At 47.0% G+C, this 17,246-nt stretch overlaps 1 protein-coding gene across 2 annotated transcripts in view; it reads left to right on the top strand.

Annotated features, from left to right (window-relative positions):
* The first annotated feature begins 3,133 nt into the window (after positions 1-3,133).
* COPG2 (COPI coat complex subunit gamma 2) overlaps positions 3,134-17,246 on the top strand; it is a 36,647-nt gene continuing 22,534 nt past the window's right edge. Inside the window, exons 1-11 of one of the 2 annotated variants that reach the window (XM_083461077.1) lie at positions 3,134-3,399; positions 7,858-7,910; positions 9,057-9,137; positions 10,003-10,074; positions 10,886-10,965; positions 11,608-11,683; positions 12,544-12,636; positions 14,717-14,803; positions 15,375-15,532; positions 15,774-15,907; positions 16,453-16,520. In XM_083461077.1, coding sequence (XP_083317203.1) covers positions 3,363-3,399; positions 7,858-7,910; positions 9,057-9,137; positions 10,003-10,074; positions 10,886-10,965; positions 11,608-11,683; positions 12,544-12,636; positions 14,717-14,803; positions 15,375-15,532; positions 15,774-15,907; positions 16,453-16,520 — 939 coding nt within the window. In that variant the 5' untranslated portion in view covers positions 3,134-3,362. Of the gene's footprint in view, positions 3,400-3,565; positions 3,752-7,857; positions 7,911-9,056; positions 9,138-10,002; positions 10,075-10,885; positions 10,966-11,607; positions 11,684-12,543; positions 12,637-14,716; positions 14,804-15,374; positions 15,533-15,773; positions 15,908-16,452; positions 16,521-17,246 lie in introns of those variants that run through there. The other variant, XM_083461076.1, reaches the window with a different exon arrangement.

Genomic DNA, 17,246 nt, shown 5'->3' with positions numbered 1-17,246 from the left:
TCTGTGTTGGAATGGCACGTTTGGCACATGCCAGTCATCACCCCAAGTGGTGACAAATTGTAAAAGTATCACTCCTGCTTTTCAGACCTACCTTGTCTTTTCACGACTTGTAAGGAATTCAAGTTGACCTCTCACTCTTGCGCCCAGTGCCCTGAGGAGCCATATGTGGAAGAAAAGCTCTCTTACTCTGCATCCCCTCTGAAATATACTCGGAGTCGAGAGTGGATTTCATGCTCTTTATTCAGCTCATAGTGGTGAGGAGGAATGGAGGTTCCCCCAAAATGTCTGCTTTATATACATTATGTACACAATGGGCCCCACGCTAACTCCGGGATTCTCCTGTAGGCCAATCAGGTTGTGGATTCACTTATACCTGGAGCTGGATTGGGTGGCTCCTGTGGACCAATCAGACTGCTGCATTCTGGGTCCTATTGTTCTAGGACCAATCAGACTGCTGCATTCTGGGTCCTATTCAACTCAGTACATAACACCCTCCTTACCTGGGGATTGCCACTCACTGAGTTTAGAGTGTCTGAGAACCTTTAGGCTGCCACTGACGCTGAAACTCAAAAATTGTCACTACCCTACTCAAAAGCCATTTCTCTTTTAAAAAAACCACAAAAATGCACTTGGTGCAGTCCGTGCAAGAGGTTAACCAAGCAGGTTAACCTGTAAATCCCACTGCGTTCAATGGGACTTACTGCTTAGTAAGGGTGCCTAGAATTTGTTAATTTTTCATTTCAATGGAAACCTTCTAAAAACATTACCTTTGGAGCTTGGCTTGTTCTAGCCGTTTGTAGCACTGTTTTCGTTTAGATGGCTTGATGGCAGGAACCCTCAATTGTGACAAGAGGAGACAGACTGTCGGTCAATTTTCCATGGTGATTACTGGGATTCTTGGAAAGAGTACTGGATCTCTGCCTGGCCCCACAAGACATATCTACACGCTTAAAGAAAAGCACTTGCCCTGTATCACTTAACCTAGAATAATTATGCCTTTCAAGCAATGTATTCAGTGTCTAGATGGGAGGTGTGCCAAAAATCCTTGTTAGCTGCAATTTATCTGGAGAGGGGTCTTAAGGGAAGAGGGAGTACAGTGCATACAAAGCACTATAGCTTTTTATACTCTACATTATTAAAGGTGCAATTATTAGGGCAAGGTTTCTGGAAGACATTCTTTTGTTCCTAAATCTTGATGTATGCAGGGGAAATAATGAATTTAGGTGATGCTCAGTAGGGGAAGGACGCTGTGGTCTAAACCACTGAGCCTAGGGCTTGCCGATCGGAAGGTCGGCGGTTCGAATCCCCGCGATGGGGTGAGCTTCCGTCGTTCAGTCCTAGCTCCTGCCAACCTAGCAGTTTGAAAGCACGCAGTGCAAGTAGATAAATAGGTACCACTCCAGCGGGAATGTAAATGGCATTTCCGTGCACTGCTCTGGTTTCACCAGTCATGCTGGCCACATGACCCGGAAAAAATTGTCTGTGGACAAACGCCGGCTCCCTCAGCCTGTAAAGCGAGATCAGCGTCGCAACCCCAGAGTTGTTCGTGACTGGACTTAACTGTCAGGGGTCCCTTTACCTTTTACAGTAGGGGAAAAGGAGTTGGTTACCACCCCTCTTATGCTTTTCCCCTGGCCGATTCAGGAATAAAAACTGGTGCAGTGCTTACTGTAACGTATTAGGCGGATGAAACATTTTAAGTGGGATAATCGTGTCCCCGTCAGGCTTTTTGTGGGGGTCAAATGGGATGCCCCCCCATCTGTGCACTCCTGAGCTCACTGGGATTTCCCCCACTATTAAATAAGAGAGAATCAGTGCTTTGCCAAGAATTCGCCCCAAGGCGAATTCTTGCAGTACAAGAAAAGAAAATATGCTCCAAAGTATCAGGTAAGTGGCTCCCATGTTTGAGAAATCTAAATGCTTATTTTGAGTCTGATTTCAGAAAGAGGTAGGGATCCCCGGGGGCTGCTGAAGATCTTTTGTGGATACCACATGGCAGGTCTTGCCAGATGGGTGGGGTATAAATAATAAATTATTATTATTATTATTAAAGCCACAAAGTCTGCAGCTGCAGATACGAACCCGATGAGCCTCTGCTGAGAACAGATTTCAGGTTGTGCGGAAGAGGGCTTGGATGAAGAAACAGTCATGACCAGGCATAGGCAAACTCGGCCCTCCAGATGTTTTGGGACTACAACTCCCATCATCCCTGACCACTGGTCCTGTTAGTTAGGGATGATGGGAGTTGTAGTCCCAAAAACATCTGGAGGGCCGAGTTTGCCTATGCCTGGTCATGACTGATCATTGAAACACGAATATGTTACTTTCAATTGTTTTTTGAAAACAGCAGCCCCACAAGGTCTGTCTCCAGCTGTAAGCCGAATTTGAATGTAAAAAAAGAAAAAGGAACACAGCCTTATGAGCAAAGTTTTAGGTAAAGAGCTTGTTGTTGTTTAGTCATTTAGTCATGTCCGACTCTTCGTGACCCCATGGACCAGAGCACGCCAGGCACCCCTGTCTTCCACTGCCTCCCGCAGTTTGGTCAAACTCATGTTGGTCTCTTCGAGAACACTGTCCAACCATCTCGTCCTCTGTCGTCCCCTTCTCCTTGTGCCCTCCATCTTTCCCAACATCAGGGTCTTTTCCAGGGAGTCTTCTCTTCTCATGAGGTGGCCAAAGTCTTGGAGCCTCAGCTTCAGGATCTGTCCTTCCAGTGAGGACTCAGGGCTGATTTCCTTCAGAATGGAGAGGTTTGATCTTCTTGCAGTCCATGGGACTCTCAAGAGTCTCCTCCAGCACCAGAATTCAAAAGCATCCATTCTTCAGCGATCAGCCTTCTTTATGTCCAGCTTTCACTTCCATAAATCACTACTGGGAAAACCATAGCTTTCACTATACGCCAAAAGTATGTTGGCAAAAGTAAAGAGCTACTGGAAGCCAAAGGGTTTAATATTAGTTAGTGGTTGGAGGGTATGACGTCACCCCACAATTAAAATCCCACCTGCAGCTGCAAAAAGCCCCTTCCCTCCTATTAGGGCCGCTGTCTCTTTAAGCAGCGCGCTGCTCGCTCGCTCGCTCCCCCTCCCATCAGCTGTATAAGGGGGCGTGGCTACAGCTGGGCGTGCCCTATGCAAATGAGCATCCGTACTTCCTCCTCTCGACGGCCGGCGTCGCCCGTCAGCTGTCTGAGGGAGAAGAGTGGGCGTGGCCCCGGCCGCCCTTGACCGGCGGCCCAGCCAGCCAATGGCGGCCCAGAGAAGTAGTTCCTCGCGGGCGGGACTTCCTCCCCCGGGCCGCGAGCGTGTAGGCTGAGGTAAAGCGGGACGAGAGCAGCTTACCCGGCCGCCGCCGCCGCCGCCGCCATGATCAAAAAGTTCGACAAGAAGGATGAGGAGTCGGGTAAGAAAGCCCCGGTGAAGGGTGGTCAGGCGCCGAGCCTCAAGCTAGGCCCCGTTGCTAGGCAGGGTAGGCTGCCCCTTCCGCAGGTGGGCCGGAAGCCCCGTAGCGGCGCCGGAGGGCGCTTGCCCCGCCCACTGGCTCGGGACGGTTTAAAACGGTTTAAAAGGGGGGCGGGCGGGCGCTACCACTTGAAGATGAGGGAAAGGGGGGAGATGGTAATGTGAAGAAGAGGCCCTTCTGGAACGTACCAAAGGCCTCTTTCGGGGAGTTTTCCCCCTGGCACCCCCTCCGAGGTGGCGCCTATGGTTCCCCCCGCGCCCCATTTTCTCCTCACAACAGCCCCGCGAGGTAGGTGAGGGGGCCTGAGGGGAATTTTTGCCATTAGGCTGCGGGCTTGGATGGAGGGCGCCCTGTGGAAAGTTATTTGAAACAACAAATAATAACAACAACAACGAAATAACAATGGTTATATTGATTTTTATGTGTTTGTTTCTTCTTCAGGGAAGTTTTTCATGTGTGACATCTTACTGTAATTTTGGTCTTTGTGGAAGCTGCCCAGAGTGGCTGGGGAAACCCAGCCAGATGGGCGGGGTACAAATAAATAATAATAATAATAATAATGGTAATAATAATAATAGTTATCAATACACCAGCAGAGAGTTGCAAACCCAGCCAGATGGGTAGGGTATACAATGGTACCTCGGGTTACATACGCTTCAGGTTACAGACTCTGTTAACCCAGAAATAGTGCTTCAGGTTAAGAACTTTGCTTCAGGATGAGAACAGAAACTGTGCTCTGGCGGCGCAGCAGCAGCAGGAGGCCCCATTAGCTAAAGTGGTGCTTCAGGTTAAGAACAGTTTCAGGTTAAGTACAGGCCTCCATAACGAATTAAGTACTTAACATGAGGTACCACTGTAAATAAATTATTATTATTATTATTATTATTATTATTATTATGTTTATTAAAGTGGTACCTTGGTTCTCAAACTGAGTCCGTTCCGGAAGTCCGTTCCAAAACCAAAGCATTTCAAAACTAAGGCGCGCTTTCCCGCAGAAAGTAATGCAAAATGAATTAATCCGACCTTTAAAAACAACAACAACAATAATAAATAATAATAGTAATAATTTATTATTTATACCCCACCCATCTGGCTGGGTTTTCCCAGCCACTCTGGGCGGCTACCAATAGAATAATATATTATAGCCTTTATTAATTATTATGATAATTAATAATATATTAATTATAGCCAGCCCTTCTGGCTAGGTTTCCCCAGCCACTCTGGGTGGCATTCAATAGAATATTAAAATACAATAGTCTATTAAACATTAAAAGCTTCCCTAAACAGGGCTGCCTTCAGATGTCTTCTAAAAGTCTGGTAGTTGTTCTCTTTGACATCTGGTGGGAGGGCGTTCCTCAGGGCAGGCGCCACCACCAAGAAGGCCCTCTGCCTGGTTCCCTGTAACTTCGCTTCTCGCAATGAGGGAACCGCCAGAAGGCTCTCAGAGCTGGACCTCAGTGTCCGGGCAGAACGATGGGGGTGGAGAGGCTCCTTCAACCCCTAAAACAGCCAATTAACATGAAACTTACTATGTAATGGGATCACTGATCCATAAAATGAAAGCAATAATCAATGTACTGTGCTATAAAATAAATAAGACAGTATTGTAGGTGATAAAAATAAAAATAATTATTATTTTCTTACCTGCACGGATGATAGTCATTGTTTGGATGGGGGGCTTATATCCATTTCCGCAGTCACGCAATCAGTCAGTAGCTGAACTGGGTTCCACACAATCACAAAAACAAATGAACCGAAAAATCCTCAAAAACAAAAACGCAAAATAAATAGCAAAAACAAAAGCACCAAACTTAATCCATTATGGAAGTCCATTTGACTTCCAAAATGTTCGAAAACCAAGGCACAGCTTCTGATTGGTGCAAGCGCCCCAGAAACAATAGTCGACAGCTTCGGACATTCGGCTTCCGAAAAATGTTCGAAAACCGGAACACTTCCGGGTTTTCGGAGTTTGAGAACCAAGGTACCACTGTATAATATATCACAGCGGTTTGCAGACAGCCTTGCCCAACGGTCAACCCAGCGGGGGCCGCATGAGAAGTTTGCCATTACATTGTGAATTTTAGTGGTTTTTGTACTGTGAACCCCACACAATGTGCACTATGTAAATATTTATTTAAATAAAACAAGTAACAAGTCTCCCAGTGCTCCAAGCTTAACACATAAGCAGCTATTTTTAAAATAATAGTAGTAAATTGTTGTTGTTTGCTTGCTTAATTTTGCCACCTCTGTGTCCGTAAAGATGTATCACTGCAGTTAACAAACAATATTGGAAATGTTAAAACCAAACAGTGACATAACGATTCCTGCGTTGTAGGTTCCCTTGTGGTTCCTTCCAACTCTTAAGATTCTTTGATTCTGTAAATCAAAGACAGACACCAGTAGACTGTTGTGGGGTGTGTGGGTGTGCTCTTAATGGCCTGCATATTTATTAAATAGGTATACTGTACAAGCAAACATATGTAACTTAAGAAGAAAGGAACACGGAAACAGGGAGGGGGGAATAGAGTTTCCCGTTTACATTAGCTGTCAATTTGCATTCAGGAGTTTGAAGAGAAGGGGGAAAGGATGGAAAGAATTACAGCGTAGGTCACTTCCTTGCAAAAAAAATAATAAAAAAATACAAGTCCTGTAAATCTGTCAAAGAAATAAGATGCATCCATAAATTTGTGACTTCCAGGGAGGTGGGCAAGCAGCAGTTTCTTATAAGTTTAGTGTGGCAGTTGCCCACGCTTTGGCAATCCCTCCTTCATTTTGCACTCAGGCAGGTGCCTTCACTGTACTCTTATCAGCGCCTGCTAAAAACATTCCTGTTTAGACAGGCCTACTCAGATGCTTAGAAAATTCAGGTAATTTTAATCTGTTTTAGTAGGATTGTGAACCTTTCTTGGTTTTACTGTTTTACCTTTTGAGGTTTTTCTTTTACCCTCAAGTGATATGTAACTTTTATGAAATAAATAAGCCATGGCAGGTAAGGAGGCGGTTATTCTCTGCTTTCCCTGTCAGGCTCAGCATGCTTCTGAATGAAACCTGTTGTTGGAAATCACAGGTGGGAAAATGCTGCGGCACTCAGGCCCGGCTTCCGCAGGCTTCTCGAAAGTGGCATCTTGGTTGGCCAGGGTGAGGACAGGATCCTGGTCTTGAGTTGAGCCTTGGGCCTCATCCAGCTGCAGGGCTCTTCTCACATTCCTTGCACACCATACTTGCTTTTTCGTTGCTGGACTACAACTCCCACCATCCCTTGCCAGTGGCCATGCACTAAGTTGCTTTAAACTGTTTTTAACATTGTGGTTGAATTGTTGTAACCCACCCTGGGAATGTAGGGTGAAGGGCAGGTAATGAATTTTGGTAGTAATACCGAATATAAGCTGCACCCGAATATAAGCCGCACCTTTAAAATTGATGGGGGGGGGGAAAAATACCTGAATATGTTATTGTTGTTGTTTAGTCGTGTCCGACTTTTCATGACCCCCTGGACCAGAACACGCCAGGCACTCCTGTCTTCCACTGCCTCCTGCAGTTTGGTCAGACTCATGTTTGTAGCTTTGAGAACACTGTCCAACCATCTCGTCCTCTGTCATCCCCTTCTCCTTGTGCCCTTAATCTTCCCCAACATCAGGGTCTTTTCCAGGGAGTCTTATCTTCTCATGAGGTGGCCAAAGTCTTGGAGCCTCGCACTTTAACTTTTCACGGTCGGAATTTGGGGGGAAAGTGAGGCTTATATTCAGACCAATACAGTAATAGTAATGTTCGCTGGGGCTGATCGGAGTCCTACAATATCAGGGCAACAGGTTCTGCACCATTGGCTTCGTCCCTCAGCACTCCTGTGGAGTTGTACAGTTCAGAGAAAGATCACTTGTGATGAGGCAAACTATTTTTGGGGGGGTAAAGGTAAAGGGACCCCTGACCATTAGGCCCAGTCGTGACCGACTCTGGAGTTGTGGCGCTCGCTTTACTGGCCAAGGGAGCCGGCGTACAGCTTCCGGGTGATGTGGCCAACATGACTAAGCCGCTTCTGGCGAACCAGAGCAAGCGGATGGTGCAGTGTTTACCTTCCCTCTGGAGCGGTACCTATTTATCTACTTGTACTTTGACGTGCTTTCAAACTGCTAGGTTGGCAGGAGCTGGGACCAAGCAACGGGAGCTCACCCTGTAGCGGAGATTCGAACCGCCGACCTTCTGATCGGCAAGTCCTAGGCTCTGTGGTTTAACCCACAGCAGGGGTACTCGTCCACTATTACTGACCTTCTCAGGACGGCAAGCTTCTAGGAAAGCCCTGCGTTCCTCCGAACACAATTTAAAAACGACATACAGAATAGTCATCAAGGTACTTTGTGGCTAGCATCTGGTCCCCTGCCAACATTGTGTTTTGTTTTTCAGGTAGCGGCTCCAACCCCTTCCAGCATTTGGAAAAGAGTTCTGTCCTCCAGGAGGTATGACCACACCTTTCTATACACCCCCCCCCCCATTCCAGGATTTCCCAAACTTGGGTCTCCAGCTATTTTTGGACTTCAGTTCCCATCATCCCTGACCACTGGTCCTGCTAGCTAGGGATGGTGGGAATTGTAGTCCAAAAACAGCTGGAGATCTAAGTTTGAGAAACACTGCCCTAGAAGATCTCTTTTTTTGAAATCAAGTTTGGGATTTGCAGGCTAGAGTCTGTGGCTGTCTAGGGCTCTGATTCTTTGGGGAGGGGGCACTGTAGGTCCACTGAGTCTCTGCAACTTTCCTTTTTGTGACTGCCAAAGATGTGGTTGCACCTTCCTTTGGTGTGTCTGGAAGCACACACTCAACCCCAACCACCATGTTTCCTTAAAGAAAGGTGGCAGCCTGGGTACATGGGATGGATAAGAGGGCAGATCTATTCAGAGTGAGCTAATTTACATGAATCTCGGGCTTGGACATGTGAACCACAGCAACGGGTATGGCATGGGATCATCAGCCATAGGGGTGCTATATGGGTGTCAGAGAGCCTAGCCTTGTTTATTGCACCTTGGGCATCTCTATACAATTGGGGTGTTGCCTGTCTGCATAGTTTCTAAAATATCTTGGAACAGGGATAAGTGATGTGTTGTGCAAGAAACCTCCCCTTTCTTGGAGGCTCTAGAAACTGCATCCTCAATATAAAAGGATACCCTTGTGTGTGGAGACTTTGGCTCTTGGGTTATAACCTTGCATTGGCTGCTGAGCAGAGATGCTCTGAGGGCTCTTCCCAAAACTAGAAGCAAGACCTTGCCAAGTGAAGCTTTCTGGCTTTATGTGTGACTAGAGCTGCCTTCAAACCCAGAAGGAAACAGTGGGTTGTATCCAACAAAATAATACCATTAGTAGAAGGGTTTCGCTTTGTGCAATTTCCTTTCCCTCTCCTCTTGCTCCAAATCTGCTCCAGAAGATTGGGGGAACCCCCAGAACAGATTCAGGGAAAAGAAAAGAGGGAGGAGTTATTTTGTGCAGCCAGAGGTCCTTGCTGCATATTGGTTTCCCCCCATTTGGTTGAAAAGGAATTTTAGGGAACTTCAGAATGAAAATTCCTAATATCCGTCTTTGTTGACTGCACAATTCCTGTTCCTTTTGCATAGGCGCGTATCTTTAACGAGACCCCCATAAATCCAAGAAGATGCCTGCATATACTTACCAAGATCCTTTACTTGCTGAACCAGGTAAGTGCAGCTGCTTTATGCAATTGAGTTGCAGCCTTTGGCTAATGAGGAAACTGTTAGAATTCCTGCTCCATGGTTGCAGTCATGGGATTTTTGTCTATCACATGACGTGGTATGTTTTGACTCCACAGAGTGGGAATTGATGGAGACAGGATGTTTGTGTTACTGTGTTCCGTGAAGTGGGACTGTTGTCCTTTGTTCCTTTTCTCTTTGCTGTCTGATGCTAGAGAGAGAGGGAGCCATGTTGCAGTGCTCCGTGTGTGTTTATATGTACATAAAGTAGATTAGCCAAAATGCTGAGTTCTGTTACGCAAGCTGCTCAAACTCTGCGCATCCCTAAGTGTGCCGATGTCTGTTGGCATCGGTCGCTGTGACGTTCAGGCAGAAGAAAGCTTTTGAAGCTCCCGAATGAAAGACCTAATGTTCAGGGGTCCCTTTACCTTTTGCTTTACTGCTTGATATAGTAATGCTCTCTTAAGCAGTTCACATGAGAACAAGAACAAATACGAACCAGAATATTAATCATTTCCTTAAAACTAGGTAAAGAGAGAACAGCACTGTATATCACACATAAAACTGCACAGTTTATAAAACAAACTTGCTAATTAAGAAGAGTTCGGAAAGGCTAATGGGTGGTGGATGGGGAGGTCAAGGCTGGGGCTTCCCTGCATTGGCAGATGAGAATCAGGGTCACGTGGCAGAGAATCCCACTCAAGCGGCAGGCATTAGATCGTCCTGGGATTACCTGTGATGAGCATGGCTGAAAGTGATCTCTGGAGCTTAAAAGCAGGTCTTAGTGGAAAATGGTCAGCTTTTCACATATGCTGGCTTAATTTTTGTCACATATTAATTCGCTTCTCTCTAGGGTGAACATTTTGGAACAACGGAAGCCACAGAGGCCTTCTTTGCAATGACAAGATTGTTTCAGTCAAATGATGTAAGTTCCCAGTGCTCCAGAAAAGGGGTTTCCCCTCTGCCTGCGTCTTTGGTTGCATGATGGGCTATGGAGGATTAAAAAAAATAAAAATTCTTGTGTGGGATGCAAAGCAGCTTCATGACAGAACATTTCTGAATTTTGCACAAAAATGTAAAAAGCAGCAGTACAGATTAGGTGGCGGCGGGAATTTGCTTCTTTTTTCTTGTACTGGGATCCAATGTAGATCCTTTGGGACCAATGTTATGTGGTCTCGGTGGCCGCTCCCAGTCACCAGTCTAGCTGCCGCTTTCTAGATTAGCTATAGTTTCCGAGTCACCTTCAAAGGTAGCTCCACATAGAACACATTGCAGTAGTCCAAGCAGGCGATAACCAGGACATAAACCACTTTGGTGAGACAGTGCGCAGGCAGGCAGGATCACAGCCTGCATACCAGATGGAGCTGGTAGACAGCTGCCCTTGACACAGAATTAACCTGCACCTCCATGGACAGCTGTGAGTCCAAAATGTCCCCCAGGCTGGTCCTTCAGGGACACAGTTACCCCATTCAGGACCAGGGAGTTCCTCACACCCGCCTGCCCTCTGTTCTGCAGAAACAGTACTTCTGTCTTGTCAGGGTTCAACCTCAATCTGTTAGCTGCCATCCATCCTCCAACTGCCTCCAGACACTCACACAGGACATTCACCGCCTTCACTGGTTCTGATTTAAATGAGAGGTAGAGCTGGGTATCCTCATACCTTTGATGAAAGTTGGTGTTCCCATGGCTAACTTCCAGGGGGCGTGACAGTTACTGTTATCTTGCCCTTTCCACAGCAAACATTAAGGAGAATGTGTTACCTTACCATCAAAGAGATGGCCAACATTTCGGAGGATGTCATCATTGTCACTAGCAGGTATGTTCTCGTTTCAATGAATGGTGACTCTCGAATCTTTCCCCAGGCATTTGGTTGCGTGTGGAGGATCTGGCTCCAGTCAGTAAGACTTAAGTCCCCCCTATCATGTTATGGTGTGAACTCTGTTTTGCCACCTCTAACCACCGTTTCACACACCACGCGAAAGCAGACTTGCCTTCGCCACTGAGCGCCCCTTGTGTTTGCTTCCTGACTGACTGGTACAATATACGCCAGATGCAGTCCCTCCAGACATTGAGGGACTCCAAATCCCATCAGCCCCACCTAGCGTGGCCAGAGATAATGGGAGTTCCACTAGAAGAACATCTGGAATGGTGCAGGTTTCACTTCCCTGATATTTGCAATTGCATCTTGGTCAAATGTAGACTTTTCATTTCTACATGTGCACTTACAGCCTCAGGGGGGGTGTATCTAAAAATATAGGTGAACATAAGCTGCTGTAGGGGTAGGAAGTGTCTCACATTTAAACTGACCTGCTAGTGCCAGACCAAAAGTGTGGTTGCCCCATTTTGTACCAATCGAAGCCTCCAGGCTGTTTTCAAGGGCTGCCCCAGAATTGAATCCAAGTCCACCTGTTTTCTGCAAAAGGTCTGTGTTAACCGAAGCTTGCCTTAACTCTTCTAGCCTGACCAAAGACATGACTGGGAAAGAGGATGTGTACCGAGGCCCTGCCATCAGAGCCCTCTGTAGAATCACGGATGTAAGTATCAAATTCTTCAGCCATGAATGGGGTCTCGCTGTACCCATTTTTAATGCCAGGTGTTCTCTCTTTAACATGCCTGGAATGATTTCTCCTGATCCCTGTCCTCCAAGCCATTCTTTCCTCAGTGACCACATGTGCTCACTGTAACCATTTGTTTAAGTTTAGTGCTGTCGTGTTTTCCAGCAAATGGGTTGCAGTTGAATAATAATGTGATGATTACCATTATCTTGGTCATCTGAGCTTTCATTGGCTGTTCCGCTCCCCCTATAGCTGTGTACAGACAGTAACAGGAGATTGCAGTTGCTCATGTAGAGCTCAGTCAGGTTTATGAATGGGGTACTAATGGGTTTTCTCACCCACACAAATATCTGTACATACTAAGCTTGGCACATTAGCCTGTGTTGCCTACTACAATTTTGCTTTTTAATGAATGTTTTTCCTAAACGTTAAAACTTACTAAAACCACCCGGATGGGTGGGGTATAAATAATAAGTTGTTGCTGTTGCTGTTACCACCGCCTGGTGTTATTTTTAAACAATAAATGGTAAAAAAGGATTAGGGGGTGTTTCAGGAGGGATAGTGGGAGGCTGTGAGAAGAGTGATGGAAGAAAGTGCAGAGTCCGGAATCTTGACCTATTGAACGCTGGAGCTCTTTGCAGACAACTGTTTCCATGCATGAGGTCTAGAAGCTTTTATTTTAAAACGGAAAGTGAGCTAGTTAGGAATCAATACCAGGTATCGGGTTCTGCCTGAACTTGGAGAACAGAAGCAATCCCAAGAAGATAACATTCTCTGCGTTGGTATCTCTGGCGTCTCTGTGTGTTGGTACCTCTTGTTCTCTCTCTCTGGATTCCCAGGGCACCATGCTGCAGGCCATTGAGAGGTACATGAAGCAGGCCATTGTGGACAAAGTCCCCAGTGTCTCCAGTTCAGCGCTGGTGTCCTCCTTAGTAAGTGAAGGAATCTCTTTGCTGTCATCCGACTGGACAGACCCGAGCAGCTCCGACTTGTCGATATCTTGGCGGCCAGGGCACCTTCTGCATCTTTCTGTATTGGCTTGGCCATGTTGCGCACTGTCTTTTGCTTTCTGGGTCCTTCCTGCCCTGTCCAATTTTGTAGCAAAGTGCTTTGCTGGGAACCACTGACATTCTCAATGCCTGGCTGGGGTTCCTGCCACTGCCCTCCTCCCTTGCTCCGGCAGTAATTCCAATTCTCCCTTGCTGCCCCAGCTTTGCAGGATTTTAAAATACGAGAAATAAGAATAAGAATAAGAATAATTGATTATTTATACCCCGCCCATCTGGCTGAGTTTTCCCAGCCACTCTGGGCGGCTTCCAATCAAGTGTTAAAAACAATGCAGTATTAAATATTAAAAACTTCCTTAAACAGGGCTGCCTTCAGATGTCTTTTAAAAAGAAGATAGCTGCTTATTTCCTTCACATCTGAAGGGAGGGCGTTCCACAGGGCGGGTGCCACTACCGCGAAGGCCCTCTGTCTGGTTCCCTGTAACCTCAATTCTCGCAATGAGGGAACCGCCAGAAGGCCCTCTGCGCTGGATCTCAGTGTCCGGGCTGAACAATGGGGGTGGAGACGCTCCTTCAGGTATACAGGACTGAGGCCATTTAGGGCTTTCAACATCAGCACCAACACTTTGAATTGTGCCCGGAAACGTACTGGGAGCCAATGCAGATCTTTCAGGACCGGTGTTATGTGGTCCCGGCAGCCATTCCCAGTCCCCAGTCTAGCTGCCGCATTCTGGATTAATTGCAGTTTCCGGGTCACCTTCAAAGGTAGCTCCACGTAAAGCGCATTGCAGTAGTCCAAGCAGGAGATAACTAGAGCTTGCACCACTCTGCAAGACAGTCCGCAGGCAGGTAGGGTCTCAGCTTGCGTACCAGATGGAGCTGGTAGACAGCCGCCCTGGACACAGAATTAAGCAAACCCCAAAATAAAACCTTGCCACCTAGTTGCTAAACCTCCTTCTCCACAGTATACATATGAAGCTGCCTTATGCTGAGTCAGGCCCTTGGTCCATCTAGCTCAGTTCTTCCTACACTGACTGGCAGCACCTCTCCAAGGTTTCAGGCGGAAGACCTTCCCAGGCCTACCTGGAGATGCCAGGAATTGAACCTGGGACCATCTTCATCCAAAGCAGATGCTCTATTTCTGAGCTACAGCTCTGGCATTCCCTAATACTGGGTTTGCTAGTGTGGTGCCTAGAATTGCCCTGGTGTCTGTGAAGCCTCTTAACAGGCCCCATATTATTACAGTCATACCTCATGTTACGTTTGCTTCATGTTACGTTCTTTCAGGTTACGTCCCGTGGCGACCCGGAAGTACTGGAAAGGGTTACTTCCGGGTTTCGCCGCATGCGCAGACGTGCAAAATGACATCATGCGCAGAAGCGGCGATTTGCAACCCGCACATGTGCAGACGCACCGCTGCGGGTTGCGCTCTTTTCATGTTGCGAACGGGCCTCCGGAACGGATCCCATTCGCAACCAAAGGTACCACTGTATTAATAATAATTTTATTATTTATACCCTGCCCATATGGCTGGGTTGCACCAGCCACTCTGGGCGGCTTCCAACATATATAAAAACATAATTTAAAAACTTTCCAATACAGGGCTGCCTTCAGCTGTCTTCTAAAAGTTGTGCAGTTCTTTATCTCCTTGACATCTGATGGGAGGGTGCCACTGCTGAGAAGGCTCTCCGCCTCTCCACCCTCCCCATAAAGTTGAAAAAGGAACTTGGAGGAGGGACGCTTTCCCCCACTTCCTCTTACAGCTCTATGTGCTTTTTGAAGGTCAGTTGCATCCCCTGCTTTTGGGACGGCAGCAGGCAAGTGGCCTGCTCCAGAAAAGCCTTCCTATAGTGTAATCGTTGTCCTTCTGATCTCTTCAGCCACAGTAATATGCTACTGGGTTTAAACTACCTGCTAAACAGGTTGGTACCTGCTAAACTTGGTTGGTAGACGTGCCAAGACAGGAGCAGGGTGAGTGTTATTGATTCTCTGCCATTATTTCCAGCACATGATGAAGATCAACTATGATGTGGTCAAACGGTGGATCAATGAAGCCCAGGAAGCTGCTTCCAGTGACAACATCATGGTGCAGGTACGATGCCCCCACCTTCCTTGACTACATGCTTTTAGCACTGCAGGTGGTTTGAATTGGCTTTGTGCAGTTGTAATACATGATGTGGTTAAATAAAAGAAACACTTCCCCACCACGTCCAGAGGAGTCTTCGCGTTAGTCTGCTGCAGCAAGTACAGTCGTATCTTGGTTTTTGAACGCCTTGGTGCTCTGATGTTTTGGCTTCCGAACGCCGCAAACCCAGAAGTGACTGTTGCGGTTTGCGAGCTATTTTTGGAAGCCGAAAATCCAACAGGGCTTCCAATTGCCTTCAGGAGCTTCCTGCAGCCAATCAGAAGCCGCGTTTCGGTTTCTGAACATTTTGGATTCAAACTGACTTCCGCAACAGATTCCAAGGTATCACTGTATTCCTGCGGCACCTTAAAGATTATAACACATTTTATTATAGCTTTTGTGGATTGAGCCTATTTTTTTATATAAGTACTTCAGAGTAGCTTCATTTGAAAAAGCAATCATATTTAGTTATATTTAGCACAACAGTAATCATGGATTTATTTGCCCTCCCCCAATTATTTCCCCCCTGACCTGCCAGTACCATGCCTTAGGGCTGCTCTACCACCTTCGGAAGAACGACCGCCTTGGTGTTTCCAAGATGCTGAATAAATTCACTAAATCTGGGTTGAAATCCCAGTTTGCATACTGCATGCTGATTCGGATCGCCAGCCGGCTGCTGAAAGAGTCTGAGGAGGGGTAAGCGTGTTTGTTTGTCAGGGCTTTTAGCAGAACATCCGTACTCAATTCCTGCAGCACCGTAAAGGTGCAAATAGAGTCCATTTCAGACTTTCTATGGCTTCAAGGTCCTCAGGAGATATTGAAGCTGCTGGGTAGTGTTGGGGTCAGGGCTGCATGTGAGATTGTAGCTGCAATTTCGGAGATCAGCAGCTTTCAATTCTGACAAATCCATAAAGGCAGTTTCCTTTCTCTCTGGCAGGCATGACAACCCACTGTTTGATTTCATTGAAAGCTGCCTGCGGAACAAACACGAGATGGTCATTTACGAGGCTGCCTCCGCCATCATCCATCTCCCAAACTGTACAGCCAGGGAACTGGCTCCGGCAGTCTCAGGTGAGCTTCAGGAAGGCATGACATTCGCCGAGAGCAGTTTCCCCCCATCCTGGTTCCCTTCAGATGTTTTGGACTACAACTCCCATCAACCTAGCAGGGGCTGATGGGAGTTGTAGTCCAAAACATTGGAAGTTGGGGGGAGGCTGACATGGCAAGTATTTTCAAAGGGCAGAAATGGCTGCTGGCTACCAGGGGAGAACGAATCTCAAGTGTCTTTCAGCTTGCTCTCATCCACCTAAAGTTGGAAGGGGCTGAGATTGTTGTTCCTTCTGTCCTAGTGCTGGCTGCTCTGGCTTGCGCTCCTGTTCAGCAGTTGTCAGGGACTGGCCATAGGCGGTTCTCAACCTGTGGGTCCCCAGATGTTGTTGGACTACAACTCCCATCACCCCTGAGCTCTGGCCTTGCTAGCTAGGGGTGATGGGAGTTGTAGTTCAACAACATGTAGGGACCCACAGGTTGAGAAAGGCTGCCCTAGGACCTGGGCGCACAGAGCGGTAAAAGTTCCTGGGATTGTGCCCTCACACGTGAATTCCTTTTCGTTTCAGTGCTCCAGCTCTTCTGTAGCTCTCCCAAGCCTGTCCTGAGATACGCCGCAGTCAGGACCCTCAATAAGGTAAGTGTGGCGATCACACAGGGCCCCCAGACGTTTGACGGTCTATTGACCCTGTGCCACCACTGTGATAGCTTTCTTCGCTGCCACCACCCCACTTCTCACGGGGACACATGGAGTCCAGACAGTTGTTAGCATTAACAGATAATCAAGTTTATTTTTAAAATGCAGGAACAGGCGTATGGTTTCAGTTTATTTTTCTCTTGTCAGTTTCTTAAACTTAGTTCCTAACAACTCCAAACTGATTATTCCAACTATCTATCTGACTCAACCTAACAATTCCTCTCACTCTCCCACAATACAACTCTACCAACCCACACCTAATCCTCCCTCTTCCTTCTCCAATTCCCAAACCTCAACTCTCTTTCAAAACCTCCCACTCTTAACTTTTACTCCCCCCTTGCATTCTCGCTGGCCAGTCACATCACACCCATTTTAACCCTTTCGTTATGACCCATCCTAGGAGGCAAATGCCACAGTAACCATTTCCAAGGCACTTTGCACATCCTAGAGGACCTTGTCCAATACAGGTGGCTTGTCAGACTTCTCCAGTGGGTTTTTACTGTTTTCCTCCCCCTCCCTGCAAGATGAGAAGGGGGCTCCTGTTGGCGCAGTGGGCCTGTTGCTGGTCTTTGTGGGGTGGGCAGCAAATTCTTGACCCAGTAACCTCTAAGACAGGTCCTGGCTCATGCAGGCCAAAATACCATGTAAAATCCAGCAGTTTCAAAA

This window comes from Podarcis liolepis (genome assembly GCF_965112155.1).
Source record: "Podarcis liolepis genome assembly, chromosome: 10".
Taxonomy (NCBI): Eukaryota; Metazoa; Chordata; class Lepidosauria; order Squamata; family Lacertidae; genus Podarcis; species Podarcis liolepis.
Note: the sequence above shows the minus strand (reverse complement) of the source record. Positions and strands in the feature narration are given on the sequence as shown.